The 26,723-nt window shown below is 43.9% G+C and overlaps 1 protein-coding gene across 19 annotated transcripts in view; it reads right to left on the bottom strand.

The window, feature by feature from the left end:
- clasp1.S (cytoplasmic linker associated protein 1 S homeolog) overlaps nt 1-26,723 on the bottom strand; it is a 103,757-nt gene that overhangs the window by 42,788 nt on the left and 34,246 nt on the right. For 16 of the 19 annotated variants that reach the window (XM_041577772.1, XM_041577776.1, XM_041577774.1 and 13 more), the window contains 10 exon segments: nt 26,197-26,294; nt 25,797-25,864; nt 9,686-9,841; nt 8,560-8,636; nt 7,278-7,370; nt 7,007-7,152; nt 6,196-6,331; nt 5,513-5,583; nt 4,549-4,608; nt 446-523 (listed from right to left, as the gene is read on the bottom strand). In XM_041577772.1, coding sequence (XP_041433706.1) covers nt 446-523; nt 4,549-4,608; nt 5,513-5,583; nt 6,196-6,331; nt 7,007-7,152; nt 7,278-7,370; nt 8,560-8,636; nt 9,686-9,841; nt 25,797-25,864; nt 26,197-26,294 — 983 coding nt within the window. 19 annotated transcript variants of the gene reach the window in all.

Raw genomic sequence — 26,723 nt, 5'->3', positions numbered from 1 at the left:
ACCACAGACGGGGTGGGGGAACCTGGTGAGAGGGAGACAAATGAGAGCCATACAGGTGAAGCAGCTGACTGTTGGATCTTTGTGGAAAAAGCACAGAGCAATAGATGTCTGTGCTTAAACTGCCATATAACTAAATATATGACAGAATGCACAAAATGCAGCAGTTGAGAGTTACAGCCATGGTAGGTAGTTAATTCTAATGGAAGCACTAGCCTCTACCCACCGCCCCACAGGATCAGCGACAGCTTTGGGTACTGTAGGGAGGACCCATGTCTAACCCAAGGCGAAGTATACCCTAGCTAATTGTCAGCTTTCCTCTCTTTCACCACTCCTTTACACCCCAAACTCTATGCAATACAATAAAGAGACCAGAGACTGCTAAGTGCTCTGCACAGCATGAGTCAGAGGGAAGAACAGGGGTAATAACACTGCTGGGGGTACTTACTTCCTTGCGACGATCCTCGCTTCGGAATCCGCATCATGAATCCCCTTTTTGATGGTCTCCGCCAACACAGATACATGCCTGAAGAGGTAAGGAGTCACATAAAGCCCAGATCCTCACTCACCTCATGTTCCCTGGTTACCCACAAACCAGAGTCTAATTCACCCATCTAATAAAGCCCAAAGACGGTAAACAAACAAGGAAATGGCATTCCTAGGAACTCAATTGCTGGTTGTGATAGAAACTAACAAGGTCAACTAAGGCACTTTTATAATTCTGCCACAGCATGTCCTCTCCCGTGAATGTTGGTCTCACTAGTCTCAATGATGCACCTTATTTTTGAATTACTGGATTGGAGGCAAGTTTTGGTTCCATAAAAAAGAGATGTACTTCAAAACAGAGCCTCCTGCAGGCTGCTAGTCCAAAGAGGCTACCAATAGTCATTTACAGGCCATAATTGCCACCCCAAGGAACTTTTTGCATACTTGTGTTGCTCTTGAATTTTTTTTACATTTGACTGTGGCTCACGGGTCAAATGTACTGTATGAGGGTATAGTTTACTGTGTGCCCAGATCAATCCCTAGAACATGGCTGTCCAACTGGTAGCCCGCGGGCCGTGACCCGCCCCCCCACATGCTGAGTCTGCTTACCATATTTAAAGTTTAAAAGGTATCACTACAGAGATGAACTGGTCCCTGTATTATTTAAACCTCAAATTCAGACTGTAATCCCCTGTATTGTTCACACCTGAGACCCAGACTGAAACTGCCCACATTGTTCACCCCTTATTCAAAATGCTAATGGGGCACCAGCACTGTGTCACTGCATGTAGTACATATTAGAATGATAGGTTTCCCTGTCTTCTGCTCTGCTTTCCCTCCCTGTGTGTGCCATTCTCTGCTTACTCAGTGCTGCTTGGGTGTGACAATCTCTGCTTGCCCAGTGCTGCTTGTGTGTCATTCTCTGCTTGCCCAGTGCTGCTTGTGTGTGCCATTCTCTGCTTACTCAGTGCTGCTTGGGTGTGCCATTCTCTGCTTGCCCAGTGCTGCTTGTGTGTGCCATTCTCTGCTTGCCCAGTGCTGCTTGGATGTGCCATTCTCTGCTTGCCCAGTGCTGCTTTTGTGTGCCATTCTCTGCTTGCCCAGTGCTTCTTGGGTGTTTCATTCTCTGCTTGCTCAGTGGTGCTTGTGTGCCATTCTCTGCTTGCCCAGTGCTGCTTGGGTGTACCATTCTCTGCTTGACCAGTGCTGCTTGGGTGTACCATTCTCTACTTGCCCAGGGCTGCTTTGCCCAGGGCTGCTTGTGTGTGCCATTCTCTGCTTACTCAGGGCTGCTTGTGTGTGCCATTCTCTGCTTACTCAGTGCTGCTTGTGTGTGCCATTCTCTGCTTACTCAGTGCTGCGCGTGTGTACCATTCTCTGCTTACTCAGTGCTGCTTGTGGGTTCCATTCTCTGCTTACTCAGTGCTGCTTGTGGGTTCCATTCTCTGCTTACTCAGTGCTGCTTGTATGTGCAATTCTCTGCTTGCCCAGTGTTGCTTGGGTGTGCCATTCTCTGCTTCCCAGTTCTGCTTGGGTGTGACATTCTCTGCTTGCCCAGTGCTGCTTGGGTGTGCCATTCTCTGCTTGCCCAGTGCTGCCTGTGTGTGCCATTCTCTGCTTGCCCTGCGCTACCTGTGGAATGTAAACCTGTTCGGGGTTTGTTCTTGGGGTTTGTAAGCATTTGGAAATTGTTGTTAAGGGCCCCCAGGTGTTTAATCATGTGTTGGGGGTTGTAACATGGGTGTGGTTTACATTGGGTGTGGTTTAAAAGGGGAGTGGCCAACACATACTTCCATTATCAGCCCTCCACCACATAGGCCAGTATCATTTTGGCCCTCGGTACCATAGAAGTTGGACAGCACTGCCCTAGAAGATACAGTTGCAACACCTACACATTAGTGATTAACACATAATGAGAATAGTGTTAAAAAACACATATTGCTTCCCTGTATATTTCTAAACAACACACATGCTGCCTCACAAGATCTGTTGGCCGTGATATCACTGATTTAAACAAGGGCGACAAGTCTCCCCGTCTGCCAGTACCCTTATAGACTTAATTCAGCAGTAGTAGCTCCCACCCATTAACAGACACATAAGCATTTTAATCTAGTCCCATATGATTTACACAATATATAAACAGGACCTATAATTCTTTTATTCCCACACATTGCACACGCTGAGAAAATGATAGGGCCTCCTGGTATGCAGGATAAATATAGCAACTTTGTTCTCACCATAATTGCCACCCCAAGGAACTTTTTGCATACTTGTGTTGCTCTTGAATTTTTTTTACATTTGACTGTGGCTCACGGGTCAAATGTACTGTATGAGGGTATAGTTTACTGTGTGCCCAGATCAATCCCTAGAACATGGCTGTCCAACTGGTAGCCCGCGGGCCGTGACCCGCCCCCCCCACATGCTGAGTCTGCTTACCATATTTTAAAGTTTAAAAGGTATCACTACAGAGATGAACTGGTCCCTGTATTATTTAAACCTCAAATTCAGACTGTAATCCCCTGTATTGTTCACACCTGAGACCCAGACTGAAACTGCCCACATTGTTCACCCCTTATTCAAAATGCTAATGGGGCACCAGCACTGTGTCACTGCATGTAGTACATATTAGAATGATAGGTTTCCCTGTCTTCTGCTCTGCTTTCCCTCCCTGTGTGTGCCATTCTCTGCTTACTCAGTGCTGCTTGGGTGTGACAATCTCTGCTTGCCCAGTGCTGCTTGTGTGTCATTCTCTGCTTGCCCAGTGCTGCTTGTGTGTGCCATTCTCTGCTTACTCAGTGCTGCTTGGGTGTGCCATTCTCTGCTTGCCCAGTGCTGCTTGTGTGTGCCATTCTCTGCTTGCCCAGTGCTGCTTGGATGTGCCATTCTCTGCTTGCCCAGTGCTGCTTTTGTGTGCCATTCTCTGCTTGCCCAGTGCTTCTTGGGTGTTTCATTCTCTGCTTGCTCAGTGGTGCTTGTGTGCCATTCTCTGCTTGCCCAGTGCTGCTTGGGTGTACCATTCTCTGCTTGACCAGTGCTGCTTGGGTGTACCATTCTCTACTTGCCCAGGGCTGCTTTGCCCAGGGCTGCTTGTGTGTGCCATTCTCTGCTTACTCAGGGCTGCTTGTGTGTGCCATTCTCTGCTTACTCAGTGCTGCTTGTGTGTGCCATTCTCTGCTTACTCAGTGCTGCGCGTGTGTACCATTCTCTGCTTACTCAGTGCTGCTTGTGGGTTCCATTCTCTGCTTACTCAGTGCTGCTTGTGGGTTCCATTCTCTGCTTACTCAGTGCTGCTTGTATGTGCAATTCTCTGCTTGCCCAGTGTTGCTTGGGTGTGCCATTCTCTGCTTCCCAGTTCTGCTTGGGTGTGACATTCTCTGCTTGCCCAGTGCTGCTTGGGTGTGCCATTCTCTGCTTGCCCAGTGCTGCCTGTGTGTGCCATTCTCTGCTTGCCCTGCGCTACCTGTGGAATGTAAACCTGTTCGGGGTTTGTTCTTGGGGTTTGTAAGCATTTGGAAATTGTTGTTAAGGGCCCCCAGGTGTTTAATCATGTGTTGGGGGTTGTAACATGGGTGTGGTTTACATTGGGTGTGGTTTAAAAGGGGAGTGGCCAACACATACTTCCATTATCAGCCCTCCACCACATAGGCCAGTATCATTTTGGCCCTCGGTACCATAGAAGTTGGACAGCACTGCCCTAGAAGATACAGTTGCAACACCTACACATTAGTGATTAACACATAATGAGAATAGTGTTAAAAAACACATATTGCTTCCCTGTATATTTCTAAACAACACACATGCTGCCTCACAAGATCTGTTGGCCGTGATATCACTGATTTAAACAAGGGCGACAAGTCTCCCCGTCTGCCAGTACCCTTATAGACTTAATTCAGCAGTAGTAGCTCCCACCCATTAACAGACACATAAGCATTTTAATCTAGTCCCATATGATTTACACAATATATAAACAGGACCTATAATTCTTTTATTCCCACACATTGCACACGCTGAGAAAATGATAGGGCCTCCTGGTATGCAGGATAAATATAGCAACTTTGTTCTCACCTTTCGAGTGAGTGAGTTTGCCATTCTTGAAGAAGCAAATCCAAAAACTCATAGCAGCGTCTGCGGGGGACACAAACATACATGAAGAAGACAAGCAACATGTAAATGGAAGATCTGCTTTGTAGATTTACAATCTGACTGATAGGTCAGACACAGAGAGACACCAAGGTCCAAATTAGAGAGCTAAATTAGAGAGCTGCCTCCCTTAGCAGCCACAGAGTATGGGTATTTAGGTTGGCTAGAATATTACACTCCTTTATCATGGTAACGTCTCTTTCAAGGAACAGTAACACCAAAAAATGAAAGTGTTTAGAGTAATGAAAATATCATGTAGTGTTGTCATACACTGGTAAAATTGATTGGTTTGCTTCAGAAACACTACTATAGTTCATATAAACAAGCGGCTGTGTATCAAACACAACAGTTTTACCAGTGAAGGGCAACAGTGCATTATATTTTTATTACTTTAAAACACTTTTTACAGTTCCTTTAAATCTTAAAGGTTCCTCATTTTATCAGTGTCTATTTACCCTCCCCTCTCTTCATTCTTTCTACCCCAACATTCTCAATGCCACTTAATGCATTACTGACAGCCACCCCATTACCGCTATCACTTGCCTACTTCTTCCCCCCATTCCATGTGACACAATATTAGAAAAAGTTTTTTTTAATATATTCTTCCTGTCATCAATGTAAACCCTGCCTGGTTGCTAGGGTCATGGGCCATGGCAACAAACAAAAAAAACTGAATTATATATTGGTGAGAGGAAAAATACTGAGGCCAAAAATATAAAAGATGACCAACTGCAATTGGCTCTGGAACAAGCAGCAACATAATGTGAACTGAAAACCATTTCTATTGTCTCCAAGCAGAGCAAAGTCCTATAGAGACACCTGAACACAGGCCAGGCAGGGTGTGAGAACCCAAAGGTCTCACATGAGGTAATAACAGTAAATTACAAACCTTCTAACGGCAACAGACTTGGAGGTGCAGTTACTGGTGATGATGGGGATCAACCGTGGGACGTGTGTGTGCTAGGGAGAGAGAAAAGGGTCAGTGTTAGATACTACACATTGCAAATACCTAAATACAGAGCAAGAGACTCCCAAAGAAAGGTTCACCAACACCAACAATATTTCTCTATGTGTTCGTGTTTATGTTGTAAAAGTCAGCTCTGCTCTACCAACCAACCTCCAGTTCTATCTCACTATCTAGTAACCTATAGCAGCCAATCTCTTATATTATATTAGGTTATATTGCCTACTAACCTACAGCAACTATCCCCAGTTACTGTTCATTGGTCTAGTAAGCTATAGCAACCAATTATATCTAAATTGTCTAACCTATAGCAATCAACCCCAGTTACTTCTCACTGATCTAATAACCGAAAGCAACAAACCTCAAGTTATATCTCAGTGGTCTAGCAACCTACAGCAACCAACCACCAGTTAACACTCACAGGTCTAAGAATCTATAGTAACAGGGGTGTAACTACAGAGAAACCAGCCCAATTAAGCCATAATTGATGAGCTACGTCAAAACATTGTGTAGAATAAGCCAATTTACCAATGCTTTTGGGGCAAATAAAAAGCAACAAAAAGAAAATTCCTCATGTCAAAAATATATGAAATTGCCCCAGTACTTACACGTATGATTAGCCGGATGGTTACAACTCCAGAGGTGGCCATGATTTTGGTACTGTTAGGGACCAGATTGAAGACTGTTGGCATGACTGCTTCTGCACCATGGTCAAATTTATTCCCCAGAACTGAGGATAAGTGTCTGGTGGGGCAAATGTAATGAGGAAATGAGTGGTTGATACACTTTCATTATGATTTAAGAGCGAATATCCCAGAACCCCACTGACCACCCCAGAAAGGTAGCATGTGCTTCCCTCCAAACTCTTTGCCTCTTAATCCCAGGTCACCAGATATTAATAGATTACACCGCCCTGGGTGTTCTGGTAAAGAGTGTTTACTTATGCCTTGAGGAAGTCTGCTAACCTGATGAGGGTTGAGACACACGGGCAGATTCGGGGAGATTTAGTCGCCTGGCGACTAATCGCCTCTTCGTCTGGGCGACAATCTCACCGAACTGCCTTTGCGTGTCTTCCCGTCCCCTATAATGAAAAGTCGACTGCGCTAAAGCACACGCAGCGCTTCGTTTTCCAAAGTTGCCTGAAGTTTCCTCGTGATGGACAAATGTATAGTACGCAAAAGATGTAAACAGATAAAAGGGAAGTAAACTGCTTAAACAGATTAACATAATAGTGGTACTCTAAGAACTTTTGCAATGTTTGAGCTATGAGCGGTTTTAGACTACCAATATCAGGCTTCTAGCCCAGGAGCTTTCAAGCCTAACTACTAAACATGGCAGTAAACCCTAGCATGCTCCTGAAGTAGCTGGGAGTTGTGGATACAGCTGCCTCGTTAAATAATAAGAGTGAGATCTACTTACCCCAGGGTGATACAGGCCTCCCGTACAACCTGAGAGCGCAAGTCCTTGGCAGAGAGTTTAAATGCTCCATCGAGCAGGCGGAGTTGCTGGAAGAAATTATCATATTCTGCTGCCCCCGCCAAAAGCAAAGATCGGATCTTCTTCAGCTGCAAAGATGAAATATGTTAAACCAAGTAAGTCAAACCCCAAAAACTAAATTTAGAAACAGACCACTTAGTGTAATCTGGGCTGCTTTTTGCACAATGTAAGTAAGGAATGAGGGTGCACTTACAGCACTGATCCTCTGCTCCCAGTCATGCTTGTCATCAGAGAGGATTTCTCGAATCTTGTTCAAGGACTCTTCTAGGTCTCGGCTTGAATAGATCTGAAAGGAGAGGGCAAAGGTGTTAGTGCAATGTGGTACCAAGGCAGCGAGGGCCAGGTAACCAATGGGAGCTAAAGCCCATCTAAAGCTAAAGAGCAAAGATGGAATAATGGAAATAATGAAAAGGTGCAAGAGCAGTTCCACGTGGAAAACTTTGTAAAATAAGCATAACATTTTATCTGCTGCTGCAAACAGCTACTCATTCAATGAGCCCCAACCTGACAGCAGAGGTAATTGGTTGTAGAAGGGGAAACTATTAGATGAGATATCGCCTACTCCCCCAGTTTTAAAAAAAAAAAGGATTCTACAGATATAAAATCCAACTGACTCTTCCCCCCACAGCTTTGTTCCCCTGACCTCACCCCCACTCCGCTTCCCTGACTACAGATACCTGTGAATTTTCTCCAGTGATACTGTTAAGCAAACATGCAACAACGCAAACAAGGCACAGTAATAAAGCACAATTAGTCATTCCTATAGTGCTGAGAAACTGGTCTAAAGGAACAGTAACACCAAAAAGTAAAAAAAAAAAGTTTTAAAGCAATGAAAATATAATATAGTGTTGCACTGCATTGGTAAAACTGGTGTGTTTGCTTCAGAAAGACTAAAATAATTTATATAAACAAGCTGCTATGTAGCCATGGGGGCAGACATTCAAGCTGAAAAAAGGAGAAAAGGCTCAGGGATACACAACAGATAGAAAGATAAGCTGTGTAATATACAATGGGATTCTTCAGACTTATCCGTTATATATTGTGTATCCTGTGCTTGAATGTTGAATGAGTGCCCCCATGGCTACATAGCAGATTCTTTACTGTATATAAACTATAGTTGTGTTTCTAAAGCAAACCCACCAGTTTAACCAGTGCAAGACAACACTATATTATATTGTCATTCATTTAAAACACTTTCATTTTTTGGTGTTACTGTTCCTTTAACCTTTATTTCCTGCTGCAAACAACTCCCTCCTGCTGTAAGTCCCAGACTGTGCCAGGAAGACTGTTAGACTGAGGGAGCAGATGGCAGTCAGTCATTTGCAGCAGATAATATTTGGCAATAATAAAACATTTCATATCTCAAATAATATAAAAATGCTTATTTGTTAATGATTTGTGAAAAAGTTCAGCATGGGGGCGAAAGGTTTTAAGTGGATACTTCAGTATAGCAGTATAGTTTAGAGATAAATCACCTGGACAGTGGGAGCATCTTCAAACGCTCTGATAAAATCCTCCTCATCCAGGGCTCCCGCTCCTTCTTTGGCAGTTCCTGCAGTTTGGAAAAACATGGAAACCAATTCAGGGGGGGGGAGAGCATGAAATCTGCATGAAACTGCACCAAAATGTCTGCCCTTATGTGGGTTAGCCCCTCCCCTAACACATTGAGATATTGATTTCAGCATGAGCTGCAAGGAGTGCGCATGTCACTGGGCTGTACATAATTGGCACAGACAGAGAGACTGGCAGTGTCCTTGTAACCCGGCAGGCTGGAAATGAGCAGTTCAGCACCATGGCCAGCGATCAGCTAAAGTTGTGGAAAATGACATACAGACCGTGCTTCCTATGGATACAGAGTGAAGCATCAGACCCAAGCCAATCAATGATCTGATTTAGTTAATAGGAGATAAGAGAGAGAGAGAGAGACACATACCCATGGAAATTAGCGACCCAGATAATACATAAGGGTGAGGACACACGAGGAGATTCAGGGAGATTTTGTCACCTGGCTACTAATCTCCTTGTCTTTTGAGCAACTATCTCCCTGAACTGCCTCAGCGTTTTTCCCCATAGGCTACAATGAAAAGTTGCCTGCGCTAATGCACACAGGGTGATGCGTTTTCAATAGTTGCCTGAAATTGCCTCACTGAGGCAACTTTGGGCAACTATTGAAAACGCATCACCGTGTGTGCATTAGCGCAGGCAACTATTCATTGTAGCCTATGGGGAAAAACGCTGAGGCAGTTCAGGGAGATAGTTGCTCAAAAGACAAGGAGATTAGTAGCCAGGCGACAAAATCTCCCTGAATCTCCTCGTGTGTCCTTACCCTAAAGATGCGGGTCTCTGACATTGGAGAAAGTGCTCTAGCAGGTGCCAAAAATGGAGGAATAATAAGGATAAATTGCAAGGGTCAGTCGGATAAAGGGACGTGACAGACAGTATCAGGGGATGGGGAAGAATAAGCACAAATACAACCAATATCCTCAGCATCCCAGCTGAACTACAACTCTCAGAATCTCAAAAGGCCACGAACTGGGGATTGCAGTTTAATCGCAGCTAGGAAAACACTGCACAGAAGATTTCTATTTGTCCATGACTCACCTCCTGTCTTGGGTGCAGCACTAGAAGTCCCTGGCCTGCGGCCAGTCCCTAGGCTTACCCCTCTTCGGGCAGTTTGAGGGGCTTTAGAAGAGGCGGAAGAACTGGCCGATGAGGGTCGGTTGCCATCAACAGAATCTTCATCATCAAAGTTTTTATCTGCAGAGAATATCAGTTTGTCACAATTTGATGTTTAGAGTGAAACACAAGCAGATGCTAAAATTGGGCAAGTTACTGAGCGTGCAATTCATGTGGCATCCAGACACTTAGGAGCCAACAAGTAGACTAAAAGGGTTAAAGGAGAAGGAAAGGTTAAAGCTAAGTAAGCCTCATCAGAAAGGTCCACCTAAATATACCAGTAAACCCTCAAAGTAGCGCTGCTCTGAGTCCTCTGTCAAAAGAAACACTGCATTTATTTCCTTCTATTGTGTACACATGGGCTTCTGTATCAGACTTCCTGCCTTCATCTTAAACCTACTTGCCCCGGGTGTGAGCATGCTCAGTTGGCTCCTCTTCCCCCACTCCCTTCTCTGCTGTAATCTGAACCCAGAGCTATAAGTGAGCAGGGAGAGACTCAGGCAGGAAGTGATGTCACACCAAGCTAATATTGCAGCTGCTATCCTAAACAATCAGAGCTTCTAGAGCTTTTTACTCAGTTATGGTAAAACATTCTACAGAATGTGGCCACACAGTTGTACTAAAATCCCCAGCATGCCCTAAAGCCAACAGCCTCAGGATAACTTTGCACCATATATAAAATGCCATAATGAAGACAAAATTACATATCGAACCAATAATGTATCAGTGTGGGGGGGGGTAAGTGCCTCCTACAGTCAGACAGTGTGGCATTAGTTCAAAATTTGATAAAATAAGAACAAGGAATTCCAATCAAATCTATGTAGAAAGGAAGGATGGTGGGACTAGAAGATGCCCATTACCTCCCATCACTGGGTGACTGATAATGGCAAGTATATCTTCCAGAAAGAAGGATTTGATTCATCCTGACTCCCTCACAGACAATGGCTAAACCAATTGTTATGTAAATCTAGTCTTCCCTGAATTCACAGCTAAATCCCCCCCCCCCACTGTTTAAACATGTCTGCCGTCACATGGAGACAGAGTGACCAGATGTGCTGACACCTTTCCCCATTTAGTAAAATTCCATAAAAATGGCACAAACTGCCCAAGTTCATAAAAACGCCATAACCATTGTTATTTAGCATGATCAGTGTGAAATTTCCCTGAGAGATTATTAAAAGCAGTGCAACACAATGTCCTGTGTGGGATCCCTCATAGGGATCAATGTAACAAATGTCCCCATGTGTCGCACTTCCCTGCCCCCACGGCTGCAGCTCAGACAGACAGACAGAAGCATGGAGGTACAGAAAGCAACACGCCCGGCACAAATACACCAAAATACAGACACACATGGACGCACCCAGCCATACAACCACGCAGATGTGCTTCTCCTGCAGACAGACAAAGCAGAAGAAGCAGCAGCTCCTGGCTGTAGGGTGGGGATGCCAGAGATACAAGTGATGGGAATCCTCCCTGTACAGCAGCCAGGGTTATGTCACAGTGCATTCACTCACAATGGAAGCAATTCCAATCAGTGCTGTGACCCTCCAAGCTAAATATTCCACTGCATGCACATCAAAATGCTGGGGGGGGGGAAGTGATAAAAAAACCAAAAAGCCTTGAGCCGCCATTAGAAGCCTTTGGATCTTACGGGTACATATCCTTTGGCAAATGAGCTTCCTTAGCATCCTTCGTTACTCCTCCCCAAGTGAGTCCGGAGAAGAGAGCAGCAGAGAGGAATTCCAGACCTGAGCAGACAGGGATCCAGTGGACATGCTGGGAATGTCGGATCCCACCAAGGAACACTGTGAAATGTGCATGGGTGAGGTGTTGCCACGGCGAGAAGAGACGGGAAATGAAGTCAGATCTGTGGAGCGTCTTAATATTGTGTTACTCGCCCATTCCGTTCCTTGGAGGATCCTCAAACAGCTGTCATTGCACCGCAACAAGTAAATGCAGTCCCTTGGGGACCCCAATTTTATGGTTTGAGCCAGCAGCTCCATAACAACCTTCTACAGCAAAACTACCAGGGGAGAAACGTGCCCCACACATACACATAAATGCACACTCAAACAGAGAGAGCAGGCAACATGCATTGTGTGTTATTTAATTCACCTACACAAAGTCCTTCACTGACTGATTGGCAGCACCAACACATGTTACCTCCCATCCCAGAGCCACATTCATGATACAAATATATCTAATGTATCCTCTCCCCACATCTTCTCCAGAAATAATCTGCACCTAGGATTTGCATACAAAACTTTGTTTTTATATACAAGGATTGCTATTGGAGTGCTATTTAACCCAGGGAATTTTTATTTGCTCACGCTCATCCTTAAAACTCATATCCTAATCCCCTAACAGAAACCAAATAATGCCACCCCCCCAAAAAAAAACCCCATAATATTTAATTACAGAGTAATTCTTCTCTGCATATTCATAATACATATGGGATGGAGGTACCATTGTTTCCCTTACACAGTACAGTATGAGAGCATAGGTTATCGTGTGCCCAGAACAATCCTTTTCTGTATACATACTGGTAGGAGCTGCCATACTGTTTTCTTTAGACAATACAGTGTGAGGGAATAGCTTATTGAGTGCCCAGAACATTCCATCTCTGTATATTGGTATTTTTACATATAGGTAAGACCTACAGTATTAGGATATAGCTTATCTTGTGTCCTGAAATTTCCTACTCTGTATATTTGTATTCATACATATATGAGGGAGGTGCCATATTGTTTCTCTTAAGGTGGCCATATACGGGCAGATTTAAGCTGATGATTTGGGTCCGTTATACCAATTCAGCATCTTGTCTGCCAGTGAATGGTGCCCTCCGACGGGCCTCCCTGACCAATATCTGACCAAAAATTGGGCAGATCTCGATCGCGCAGGCCTTTGGTGGGCATATGGAGTTAAGCACTGCTCATTTGGCAATATGTTGCTCACCAACCACATGGATGTTGCGCTCATTGGTGCTTATTTTTGAATTCCTGGCTTTAAGGCAAATTTTGTTTACATAAAAAAACAGATGTACTGCCAAACATAGCCTCCTGCAGGCTGTCAGTCCACATAGAGGCTACCAAATAGCCAATCACAGCCCATAATTGGCACCTCCGGAACTTTTTGCATGCTTTTGTTGTTCTCCAACTTATTTTATATTTATATTTTATATTTAAAAAGAGATTTGGGATCCATGTTTTAGACATTTGGCTTCTCTGCCAATTCCTTCCATTATCCCTCATACCCACACCCACCAGTCCCAGAAGGGTTAATGCTTGCTCTACTCTCATTTCCCCTAAATAAAGAAGCATCTAGTGCTGCAAAACCCTGTTATAAAGGGACAGGATAGGAATGGTTACTGCCTGGCCACCACACCCCCAACATTCTGTGTTACAATAAGCCCCACTGGGAGAGCTCCAGAACAGATGTATAGAGGTTTGCACAGATATCAAAAGGATTAATAGCACAAAAAAATCATGTTAGACATTTGAAGAACTGCGGAGTAAGTGGTGCCCATGCACCAGTACAGACAGGAGACAGATCTACTAGAATCTTCCTTGTTCTCCAGATGAATTAGAAGTCAGAGTACCCCCTCTGCTGGCTGACATGAGCTCTGATTATCAAGCTAGTGACACACAAGGCACAGTAACCAATAAGTAACAGGATTTATTCCTGGAAAAATGCTGAGCACTGCCTGGGTGCCATCAGGGAGGGTAGCAGGAAGGTATGTGGCAGCCATCAGGCACCTTCAGCATGAGCAGATGGGTAGCATGCCACACGTTTACACACACAGTGTTGTCCATATATTGCAATGAATTTCCCTGCCAACTGTTCCCCCAATCATCCCCATTCCTAAACTCACCTCATTCACTCACTCTTGGTCTGCCTCACTTCTACACTCATTTCTCATATGATTCTATATAAAGAATAAGTCTCACCTGCACCTCAGTGAGAGTGTATACCCACCTACTGTAAATAATAAGGATATTAGGAGACACAATCGTTTTGAGACCATATAAAGGCACAGCACTGCAGGCTAAGTTATACAGGTGAGTGCTCATAGACTATTAATAGGGGAGTACATTAACTTTTATATTCTAGTAGTGGCTCTTTTGGTGAACTTTTGGAATAGATGAGTGTTTAGATTTCCTACAAGTTTCAATATTTGTTCTGTCCCCTACTCAGACATAGTCGAGCTTAATTGTTGGCACTTTCACTGCCATGCACAACTCCAAGCAGCAAAGACCCCTTTTATCTACAACTATACAAATATCAGTATGCTGTGCTTTCACTTCCCCTCTTTAAAAAGGCCAGGTAAGCATCTCCTCTAGTTCCTGAAGTACCACTCCCTGCACCTTAAATCTCATAACTCCAAGCAAAACCCCCTCTTTTGCTTCTCCCAATAGCAACATATGAAACCCACAGCTATATGTAAATGAAATGAATACTATATTTCCCAAATGACATTTGATAAATACAGAGAATCCAGAATGGAGTTTGTTGCCACAAACGAGGGGTAGATGAATGAACCACACTTAGTGCTCAAATAACTTTGACAGGATGTGAGTGAAGCCCTTGGAACGGACTTCTACCCATAGAATAACCAGCCCATTACAGGAACAACCCATCCATCAAGTCAGAGTGGCGGCCATATTGCAATGTACAATGGCCACGGTGGAAACAGGGGGTTACTATAGACCTCGTCATCACAGTTATCCATATTAGCACAGTTAGCAGTGCCAACTGGCAAAATGGGGGCATGGGTGCTGTCAGAGCAAGTATTACACTGGCGTTGTCATGCAGAAACATAGGAGAGGACACATACTTAACCTCTACAGCTCCTATAACTGAGCCAAAATAACTTCTTTATTTTGTGTTGCTATTGGCACCAGCAACACACTCACACAGCATGAATTTGGGCATTACCATCAACAGGTCAGCAGTGTGCCTTCATCTTTAAGATATAAATAGCAGGTTCTGATGTCAGAATGATACTATTCCCAGTTTTGCGCATTGAGGAACACGTGTGTATATATTATAGGGATGCGCCGAATCCAGGATTCGGTTCGGGATTTAGCCTTTTCCAGCAGGATTCGGCCGAATCCTTCTGCCCGGCCGAACCGAATCTGAATTTGCATATGCAGATTAGGGGCGGGGGGAAATCGAATGACTTTTTGTCACAAAACAAGGAGGAAAAATGTTTCCCCCTTCCCATTCCTAATTTGCTTATGCAAATTAGGATTCAAATTCGGTTCGTATTCGGCCAAATCTTTCGCTAAGGATTCAGGAGTTCGGCCGAATCTAGTGGATTCGGTGTATCCCTAGTATATTATATAGTGAATAACGTGCCTTTTATACAAGTTTAGTAGCCAGGGAGACTAAACCAGTTAAAATCCTGATGGCACGGAGAATAATGAGGTACAATTAGATAAACAGTAAAGACTGCATGGCTCCATGGTATCCTAATCGGCAGCAGCCTAAAACATTGGTAGAGTTGGCCAGCCCCAGGTTTTAACCTCTTCACACTAAAGGAACAGTAACATCTAAAAATGAAAGTGTTTTAAAAGAATGACAATTGTGTTTGTTGTCTTTGCTTCAGAAACACAACTATAGTTTATATCCACATGCTGTTGTGTAGCCCTGGAGGCAGCCATTCAAGCACAGAATACACAGTAGATAAACGATAAGTTCTAAAGAATCACATTGTATATTACAAAGCTGATCTGCTGTGTAACCTGTACCTTCCCCCTTTTTTTTGGCTTTGAATGGCTGCCCCTATGGCTACACAGCAGCTTGTTTCTATAAACTATAATAGTCTTTCTGACGCAAACACACACGTTTTAGCAGTGCAGGGCAACAGTACATTATATTTTCATTAATTTAAAATGCTCTCTCTTTTTGGGGTTACCGTTCCTTTAAGGGAGTGGCATGCAAGAAAGATACCTATGGTGCAAGTACCTAATATGCAGAATCTATGGGCCTGAGCACTGGCTCACTATCCAGCAGTGTAACGATTGCCCCACAGTCTGGGGTGCAGAATCACTATAAAATCCAGGATTTCTGCCTCAAGGGGAACATTCGGAATACCCAGTAACTGGCAAGAGAATGCAGATTCATTTTTGGTATGAGGTCACATTCACCAAGGCCCAAGTCACAATATGTTACATGCAGCACCAACCACATACTGGTACTACCCTGATGCACTTCCTTAGGAAAAACTGCCCAGGGGAATGAGGCACATGCACAAAATAACCATATTCTGAATAATGGCACTAACATAACCATTAATAATGGCCAGTAAGGGTTGCCGTTCAAATGACCACCAGTCTAACAGCAGCACCTGATGAGGGTAAGCAGAGAGCACAAACAAGTAACTGCTTTTTCAAAGTCCATGCATTGTTTGTGTCCGCCAATCAGTGCCAACGTACTGCCAATTAAAGGGCATTTCTCAGGAGAGGGCAACTGTGTACATGGCCCCGTGAACAATGGCTTCCTGGTCGCCTCATAGAGTCCATTGTTAGGGCTCAATATATTTGTTGTTCAGAGCAGGACATCACAAAGCAAACAGTGTGCAGCTGTGCCCAGGATGGGGCCCCGTAACGAAGCCCTCAGTGGCAAAGGAATGCTGGCCATTTAAAGTGATCGTGACACTTAACATTTTTCTTTTCAAAATATTAATCTACATTAAAAGTTACCTATAGTTTATGTTGATCGTTTTTCGCTGACAGTTCTGCTTTTGTAAGTAATTGTTACTTGAAGTTCCTAAATCTGATTGTTTTGCCAACCTGACTGTCCCTTCTTAACCTGTCAGTTAACAGACTCCTGCTGCACGAATATGACAGCCCACTCATAGAGCAACAGGGCAGTAAGAAAGGTAATGTAAAAGCATCAGACAAATACTTTTATGGCAAAATTATAAATAGAATTCAAAGACCATGTTATATGTAATAAAAAGGTTATTTTTCTGATGTCGGTATCTCTTTAACTAGTGGTCTCCTCTGCAGCTCCCAGAATCCTAAACCAGACAGGAAGTAGAATATCCCTGTACCTGGGCTGGTGCTCATTTAGATATCGGTCATACAAAAGGCTGCCAGGAGTTGCAGGAAGCTGAAAGACAATGATGTTGTAACACCCTCATGGGAAAAACTGAAAGAGAACAAGCACATTCCACTTATCATCAATGCCTAAGCCATTGCTACTCTTCCCCTTTATTCTGCTGTAGGTACAAATGTGTACAGCAGCCTCACAGCACAGGAGGGATATTGCAAAACAAAACTGCAGGGGATTAAGGATTAAGCAGTGAACGTGACACACAAGCAGAAAAAAAATTGGTCCGCACACCTGATGCCACAATAAGGTGAACAGAACGCTAAAGGAAAACTATACCCCCCCTCCCAAACAATGTAGGTCTCTATAAAAATATATTGAATGAAACTCATATGTAAAACCCTGCTGCATGTAAATAAACCATTTTCATAATATACTTTTTTTAGTAGTATGTGCTTTTGGGTAATCATAAATAGAAAATTGCCATTTTAAAAAAATAAAGGCCCCCCTTTGGACCCTACACAAACAAACCATACATGTTAGGTCACATGAGCCAATTAAAGGACCAGTAACATCAAAACATTTTTTTAAAAATTAGTTAGTATAGAACGAAATAAACACACCAAGACAAATTAAACTTTAAAATAGAATAGCCTTTATTAAGAAATAACTTAATAAACTCTGCTTCCTGTCCTCTACAGAAAAGGCAACGAGGATCCATCGTGCTGCGCTCGATTTCTTCTCCCAGATTCTACTGACAGCATGTGTGTTCCTGTACCGTAACAACTGACACAGAGGAAAGTGATGTCAGAGGGCTGCCCATTAGCTCCCACACTGAAATGCTCATCGAATCCGACCACCACAGCCTTCACCTCGGGGTCCGTCTCCACCGAAGCCCAGTCCTTGGGGGTGCCGGTCAGGAGGTCAGCTCCGCAGCCAAAGTGAGGGATCCCCGTGGCCCCGAACTCCTCGCTCAGCGCCCGACCCCCAATAAGATAGAATTTGCCCTGGAGTCGGGCACAGAGGGTACAGCTGTGGTCTTAGTTGCCCAAAGAACTTGCCAATTCCCATGAGGCAGAATCACCTGTATATTTTCCCCGGGCTGGAGCACCTGAGGGGAGGACCCACCTATTTTGGGGAAGCTGATGATCTCTGCGATGTACTCAGTACTGTGCCTCAGGCTAATCGGCACGTTCTTTGGGCAACTAAGAGCACAGCTGTACCCTCTGTGCCTAAGTCCAGGGCAAAGTCTATCTAATTGGGGGTTGGGCGCTGAGCGAGGAGTTCGGGTTTGCAGGGATCCCTCACTTTGGCTGCTTAGCTGACCGGCAGCACCAAGGACTGGGGTTCGGTGGAGACGGACCCTGAGGTGAAGGCTGTGGTGGTCGGATTCGATGAGCATTTCAGTGTGGGAGCTAATGGGGAGGCCCCTGACATCGCTTTCCTCTGTGACAGTCGTTACGGTACAGGAACACACACGCGGTAAGTAGAATATGGGAGAAGTAATCGAGCGCAGCACGGTGGATCATCGTCACCCTGTCGCCTTTTCTGTAGAGGACAGGAAGCAGAGTTTCTGCAAGTTATTTCTTAATAAAGGCTTTTCTATTTTAAAGTTTAATTTGTCTTGGTGTGTTTATGTCGTTCTACACGAATGTATTTTTTAAAAACATTTTTTTGATGTTACTGGTCCTTTTTAAAAGACAGTTCTTTCTTTTGCTTCCACACTTCTTCCTTCTTCAGTTATATTATTTTTGGTCAGGTGATCTGAGGCAGCACAGAGACCATCACGAAATGGTGGTTCAAGGCAAGAGATGTAAAATGGCAATATTTAATTAGATATATATTCCAGTTTGGGAAGATTAATAATATGCCACTTAATTTGATATAAACTGTTGCTTAAGTATTCATTTTGGGGGTATAGTTTTCCTTTAATGCTTCCCCCCCCCCCCGAACACCCAAATCGAGGGCGTGAGAGAGACAGAGCTACCTGAGAGCATTTTTCCAAAAGGGGTGAAAGGAGCTGCTGTTCATGCTGTTAAAACACAGGGCTAAGCAGGGGCCACATCTCCAGGTTGGACTAGCAATCTGTGGATTCTGATAAAGGCCAGAGGTGCTGCTGTAAGACACCATAGTCATTATTTAGTGGGCTGGTGGGGGATGTTTGGGCCTCTGTGTACTTGAAATGCCATGAAGTACAATGCCATGTACTTGAAATAACAACAAAGTCTAATGGAAGAATGCTGACTTGGCTCTACCAAGCAAGAAGTGCTGAATAAGGCCATCTAGGGCATGGTGCCCCATTGCATTGCTAGGAAAGCAAAGAACAACACAGAGCTTAATGTTGCAGGAGTTTCTGTACACCTCAGCTCAATACTCCTAAACTTGAAAAATGGTCACTGGCACTCTGGCCAGCAGAGGATGCTGGGAGTTGAATGCCAACATCAGGTGCCAAGGCTGCCATTTTATAGACCTGGATTCAGATAAGAGGAGCCAATAAAATAAGCCACAATCCTGTTGTTGCCTGGCACAATATTTAAAAGGGCCTCAAACTGTTTACATGTGGTTTTATGTCTGCCCTGGGCTGTGGTGGCTGAAAATAAAGCAGAGTTTTACACACAGTATAAAAAAAAACAAAGCTCAGGGGAGGGCAGCTAATACCACAATAACATGCAGCTGTCCCTTTAATGTGACCTAAATAACAAACACAAACAGCCGCCCCTTACCACTCAGCTTCCAGATTAGTACAACAAGGAGCAGTAACAATTCAATAGAGCAGCATATTTTACACATTTCTCCTCCCCCACAGAGCTTGCAATCTAATATCTGCCACTAAACAGAATGGAAGATGAGACAGCAGCAGACATTAAATAAAAGGGTGTAATTCTGCAGCACAAAACACAGTCATAAAGAGAGGGGGGTCACCTCAGTTACACACACAGCCACCTGCACAGTGGTGATTATTCATAGAGGGGGGTGCTGTACTGCTTGCTCGGCTAAATGCATATTATCTACAGATCCCAGTGTTACAGCGCAATGGAGTAGACAATGCCTCAGTCACGGGCGTGTACTTATACACAATTTTTGTGTATAAGTACGGGACAGAGATGCAGAGTAACATGCAGTCATGGTCTCAATTGGGGGGGGGAATCACACTGGTAACTTGTTCTACTGCTTTATATGCTGCAGCAACCATGTGACCTGTGGCGCTGTTCTATTGCAGAATGTGGCCCTCAGAACTAGCGGTGAGAAGAGGTAAAGCACTGGGCAAATCTTCTGTACTATCCAGCATTTTGAAATTTCAGTTTTGCTGGAAATAATATAAGAAGCAGGGATTTCCTGTGAGGGGATATGGGGGTGTTTAGTTATTGGCTGTGAATGCTGTGAGAAGAGACACCATTTTTGGCTTTGGCCTCAGTATTAACGCAGCCTGCACTCAGGAGCCAAGGAAGAGACAACCGGTACTGCGAATTGAGCCCTCTCCCCTGCTCTACAGTACAATAATCATTACAGCTTCACCCCCTGGTGTGTATCTCCCTGCAGTATGTGTTGATGTTATATATTTACTGCATAATACTGACACAGCTAAGGCAAGTATAACCGCTTTACCATAAAGCAAAGCTCTGCTCAGTCTGCAAACTGCCATACTGACCCATGGAAACACTCAATATCCTCTTCCTCTCCCAATAATAAGCATAAACTCCTGTGGTTCAGCTCCACTGCTGGCGACTGTTTCCTCTCTACAGTCCAAATGGGCTTGTTCTGTACTGCCAGAGAGATGCACAGCTGGACCCCTGATATTCCTGGATGCAGCTTTGTCAATCAATGCCCAGGATGGATGGCTGTGCCACAGAAAGCAAACTGATGCACAGGCTTGCTGCTAAATGCCAGTCAATGTGTGGCTGTGCTGTTAAAGGCCAGTCGATGTGTGGCTGTGCTGCTGAATGCAAGTCGATGTGTGGTTGTGCTGCTAAATACCAGTCGATGTGTGGCTGTGCTGCTAAATGCCAGTCGATGTGTGGCTGTGCTGCTAAATGCCAGTCGATGTGTGGTTGTGCTGCTGAATGCCAGTCGATGTGGCTGTGCTGCTAAATGCCAGTCGATGTGTGGCTGTGCTGCTAAATGCCAATCGATGTGTGGTTGTGCTGCTGAATGCCAGTCGATGTGGCTGTGCTGCTAAATGCCAGTCGATGTGTGGCTGTGCTGCTAAATGCCAGTCGATGTGTGGCTGTGCTGCTAAATGCCAGTCGATGTGTGGCTGTGCTGCTAAATGCCAGTCGATGTGTGGCTGTGCTGCTAAATGCCAGTCGATGTGTGGCTGTGCTGCTAAATGCCAGTCGATGTGTGGCTGTGCTGCTAAATACCAGTCGATGTGTGGCTCTGCTGCTAAATGCCAGTCGATGTGTGGCTGTGCTGCCAAATGATGAGCTGCAAAGAATGCCCAGTTGTGCCCCTGAATGCAAATGGCAAGGCAAAACAGCAGAGATCAGCTTGGAACGATGCCCCAGATTGCAGGAGGTGCTCAGCAGAGCAGCCGCTACACGTCAGTCCTTATTATCACACATCCGTGTGCAAGTCACGCAGGGCTGGGGAATAAAGTGGCAGAGAGATGCAGGGTGCCCGTCTCCACCAGTCGGCATGGTTGGCAGCAGAGAAGACAGGCTTGGTGCAAGTAGGAAACAGAGCTGTGATCCCCCCACCCCTCCCTTCTGCGGCTTAAAGCTATGGAGCAGGCACAAAGCTGACAAGTAGCGTTCTGCCTCTTCCAAAATAAAAGCTGCCTGCAGGAGAAGAACTGCCTCCATCAGTCATTGGGCTGTGCTGATCTGAATCAACACTTAACCCTCTGTGCCCCTCTCTGGGGGCGGGGAGACACTATAACGTGCCGATAACCCAGCCATACATAGCCCAGCTGCTCCTCCCGCTGGATAGCAGAGCTCAGCTGCCTGCAAGGAATGCTGGGATCAGTAGTCAAACAGCTGTATTTATGGAATCTAACAAAGCAGCCTGTTTCCATGAAGTTAATAAGAGGCTTTTGATGCACAAAGTAGATGCTCATTCATTTCATGCTCAACCATTCATGCAAAGTTCTGCTCAATGTCCTCTCAACAAAGTAATTGGATACCACATTTTTCTCCGCAAACCTCATTTACCAATTGGCGACCACGGGATTCTCTAGCGCCCAATACTTATTCTACTCTAATTTCAAAGGGCTTCAATAACCCAATAACCCTTACAGAGGCTGATAGGGCTCAGAATGTTTGTTTGTTTATTAGTTTTGTTGGATCTGCCTCAGCCAAGATTCCTTATTACTTCTACTCTGAAAATTAAAGGGGAACGTGATTTATGATCTTATATATTTTCTTTGTATAATGAACTAAACAAATTTCTCAATTTAATGATACTTTAAATGAAACTGAAAGCAATAAATTCTGTCCATGTTTATTCCTGTCTCCATTTGCCTGACTGCAAAAACAATGTATTAAAAGCAACAACAGATATGGGATCCGTTATCCGGAATTAAGGAAAGGCTGTCTTCAATAGACTCATTTTTATCCAAATAAAAAAATTTGGGTTTTTGAGTTATTTATTTTTTTATTCAGCCGCTCTCCAGTTTGCAGTTTCAGCCATCTGGTTGCTAGGGTACAAATTACCCAAGCAACCATGCATTGATTTGAATAAGAGACTGGAATATGAATAGGAGAGGCCTGAATAGAAAGAGGAGTAATAAAAAGAAGCAATAACTATATGCGTAGCGGTACTGAGCATTTGTTCTGTAGATGGGGTCAGTGACCCCCACATTTGAAAGCTGGAAAGAGTCAGAAGAAAAGGGCAAATCATTCAAAAACTATACAAAACAAATAATAAAGACAAATTGAAAATTTGCTTAGAATTAGCCATTCTATAAGATATTTAAATCTAATTTAAAGGTGAACCACCCCTTTAATGTTTCATGTTTTCTAGTAGACAAAGTATGAAGGTCCAAAGTACAGAAAGTCCCCCCCCCATAGCCCCCGGCATTTACCTTACCTGTGCTGGAGGGGGGGTGTATCATTAGTGTAGAGAGCTCAATTGCTTTTTACTGACCCTAGTTACTTGTTTGGCACTACCACCCGAGTAGAGTTTTTCCAACTCGCCTCATTGGGGCAGAGCCCTTGATTATTAACCAGTATATGCCTGTGGATAAAATGAGCTCTGTCTAACCATTCCTAGATGTTGTCTGGGTCTCACATAAATCCATAGATATAGGTATAATGAGCAATTCCTTATCTGATATCCTAACAAAACCATGGATATTCACGACTAAGCATAACAGAACAGTAAAACAGGTTTATTAAAAGCCCCTTTCACTGAACTCATGGGGGATACGGCCCCCTTGATGTCCAGCAAATAAGCAATCACCCCAAAACTAATAATAAGGTAGCAAAAAAGAAGAAAACATCGAGGTAACCTGTATTGTAGGTCAGGAAATATCGAACGCAGCAAATAACCATGAACTCCACAATTTCATGTTAATTTATCTTTACAATCACCTCTCATTGCCACAGCTTTGAGCCCTTTAGGAACCCCAAAGCAAGAGTTCAACCTGACAAGCTGCAGTGCAGTAAGGACATTAATGTGGCACAAGATTTGGTGAGCAGACACAGTGGCAAGCAGGTTTCCTCTGCCTAAATATCAGCTGGGAAACGGGATGAACCCACGAAATATCCAATCAGGTAGACATCTGTAAGTAACTTTTGGTGTCAGAGGCTGAATCTGACAGTGACCGTAGAGTCCGGCTCTGAACATTTGTTTGTGGATACAAATAGCCATTGTGACCTCGCTCTGTTTGGTCTAATTGTATGAACTTGGCCAGCACACAGAAAGGCCCCACAGTACATAACATACCGCAGGCACATATGAGCTGTCTCCCTATAGTGACCCCTACCGCTGAAAAATTATATGCACAGGTTTGGGACCTATAATGCAGAATGCAGGTGTATTCTGGATGACAGATCTTTCTATACTTTGGATCTTCATACCGACTAGAAAATCATGTAAACATTAAATAAACCCAATCGACTGGTTCGGCTTCCAATAATGATTAATTATATCTTAGTTTGGATGTACAAGCTACTGTTTTATTACTACAGAGAAAAAGAAATTTGGATATTTAGGATAAAATGGAGTCTATGGGGGACAGCCTTTCCGTAATTCAGAGCTTTCTTGACAATGGCTTTCCGGATAATGTATCCCATACTTGTACTATATATAATATATACTATATAATATATACACTATATGATACATGCATGGTGTCAATGCTTGGGGGGAGCAGTTCCACATGTCACTTAGGCGGGGAGGGGAATCTAATGCAGATCAATGATAGAAATATGAACCTCATGATCCCAGATATCCAGGATATGGTCAATGAGATCCCTGTGCATTAACCCTTTATATGCATCAGTTATAAATCATATGGCACTGGCAGCTTAATCAGTGACAGCTTTAAGCACATTAGTTGTGGTACCATCTCTGTTCATAGCAGCACTGCATATACTACACAACCCAGCCGCAATAGCAACACAGCAGAATAACACCAAGTAGCACTGAATAAAGCATGTAACTTCTGCACAAGGTTCTGGTTCCTGCTTACATGGGAAAGGTATATCCACAAACATGTACAACCTCTCTCTTTAACCAAGCCCCACCCACTCATACTTATTATCAAAATCAGCGATCCTAAGGCCTGAGTGTCTATGTGAGTGCGACCATTAGTGCTTATTCTACTGAGAAGCACTTCTTAGAGCATAGAACAGATTTAAAGTAGACAGTCACGTGAGTAACAGGAAATACACTCCACTAATCAACGGAACCAGAGACAATCACGTGTATCAGGAAATAAATTCCCCCATGCAAAGGAAGTAGGGGCAGGAAATTAACCTCCAGGCACACAAAGTCACTGTAAATCAATACAATTGTGCTCAAAGCTCTCCATGCAGAATGAGGATGTCACTTCCCATTTAAGTACAAGAGGGGACATGAGAGAGGTGATACAATAGAACCATGAAGCCCACAGAACCCTTTAATGCTACAGATTAACATTGGACCAAGTCACTGGCCTGGAATGGCTGATGGTAAAACATCAGAATGTTAGTGAGACCACTGGCATGGCAATTGCACAACATGACACAGAAGGATAAACAGAGCCCTCTGAGTCTAGTAAAGGAACCGTAACAGTGCCCTGCACTGATAAAAAACTATGATTGCTTCAGAAACACTACTATTGTTTATATAAATAAGCTGCTGTGTAGCAATAGGGGTAGTCATACAAAGGAGAAAAGGCTCAGGTTACACAACGGATAGCAGATAAGCTCTGTAGAACATAATGATGTTATCTGTTATCCACTATTTAACCTGTGCCATATAGCCTTTTTTCAATTTTCACCATTGCTACACAGCAGCTTGTTTATATAAACTATAGTAGTGTTTCTGAAGCAAACAGATCAATTTAACCAGTGCAGGGCAACACAACATGATATTTTTGTTACTTTAAAACACTTTCATTTTTTGGCATTACTGTTCCTTTAACACATTGCGTTATTATGCATAATGCCTCCCCCCCCCCCAACCAACCACCTCCCAAGATCTGAGAGCTGCCAACCCGCTAAAGCTTTGATTGTAGGTTAGAGAAACAAGAGACCTCAGTTGGTGGGGGGCACGTGGATATTACAAGGGGAAAAAAACTGCACATAATTAGCAGCACTAAAATATACTGCAAAAGAAGCAATCACTACTCATAGTGGAGCTGCTAATGAAATGTTCCACAGACACAACAATATTTCCACTTCTATTTTCTAAGGAAAATATGCTTATGGTAACCTAGCAACAAGCATATATTGCCTCACCTATCACAGAGCAGTGCAATAGGGAGCTATATCACATCGCAGCCCAGACCACACAGACTGAGCCAATAAACAGTGGCAAGAGCAGGAAAACTTACCTGTTGTGGAGAGGATCATGGTTCCTGATTTTTGCACCTCATCAAATTTGGTGAAAATTACATTCAGTCTGAAAAAAAAAAAGGAGAGTTTGTATGAGTGGCTGCTCTAGAACCTTCCTTGGGGGGAATATTATGAGAAGTGCTAAATACGCCACTTGATTTCATGACCCTTTGCCACTTACATTCATCTTCCCTTCGAGAAGCCCAGATAAATTGTACAGGGGGTGGCACACTGCCCTACCCAACAGGGAACTGGGGCTTGTCTGGCAACAGCTGAGGATGTTGCTTAATATTTATACACGAAGCCCAGACTGTAGCCAGAGTGAGAACAGCAAAGACACCAGGAAGCAGAGTAAGAATGAGTGCATGCTCATGTTACCCAGGCAGAGAAGAGACTCACCGTGATTGTGGCAGCCCTTTCTTACTTAGATCTGCTCGGACACGTTCCCCTACGTGTCTGTAGATCTCTACGAGGCAATTTATTGCAGCATCTCGGACCTGAGGGAATACAGAGAAGGTGAGAGCCAGCCACGGCTGTAGATTATACTGGAGTTGTGAAAGAGAGGCCTGTGTGACTGGGAACACCAGTTTTTCACAAGATATATATCAGCTAAGCGGAGTGATATAAAGTTTTACTATGGGGTCAGTCATAAACAGACACTGCCCCTTTAAATGCACTAATAGTCTGACCCGAGAGTTCTTTTCACTGGATTTAATTGTATCAAATGGAACACATCTATAAGTTTAATGGGGTCCCAGGTTGGTTTGCTGGGGTTTATAATTCAACAGGCAGAGGATCCCAAGTTTACATAGTGCTAAAGGGAAATGGATGGAAGTTCCAGGTCGGTTTGTTAGGAATCTATTCTAGTAGAAAGAGGGCCCTACAGCAAAAAGTATTTAATCAAAAAAGATGGAGGGCCATAGAAT

This window comes from Xenopus laevis, chromosome 9_10S (assembly GCF_017654675.1).
Source record: "Xenopus laevis strain J_2021 chromosome 9_10S, Xenopus_laevis_v10.1, whole genome shotgun sequence".
Lineage (NCBI taxonomy): Eukaryota > Metazoa > Chordata > Amphibia > Anura > Pipidae > Xenopus > Xenopus laevis.
Note: the sequence above shows the minus strand (reverse complement) of the source record. Positions and strands in the feature narration are given on the sequence as shown.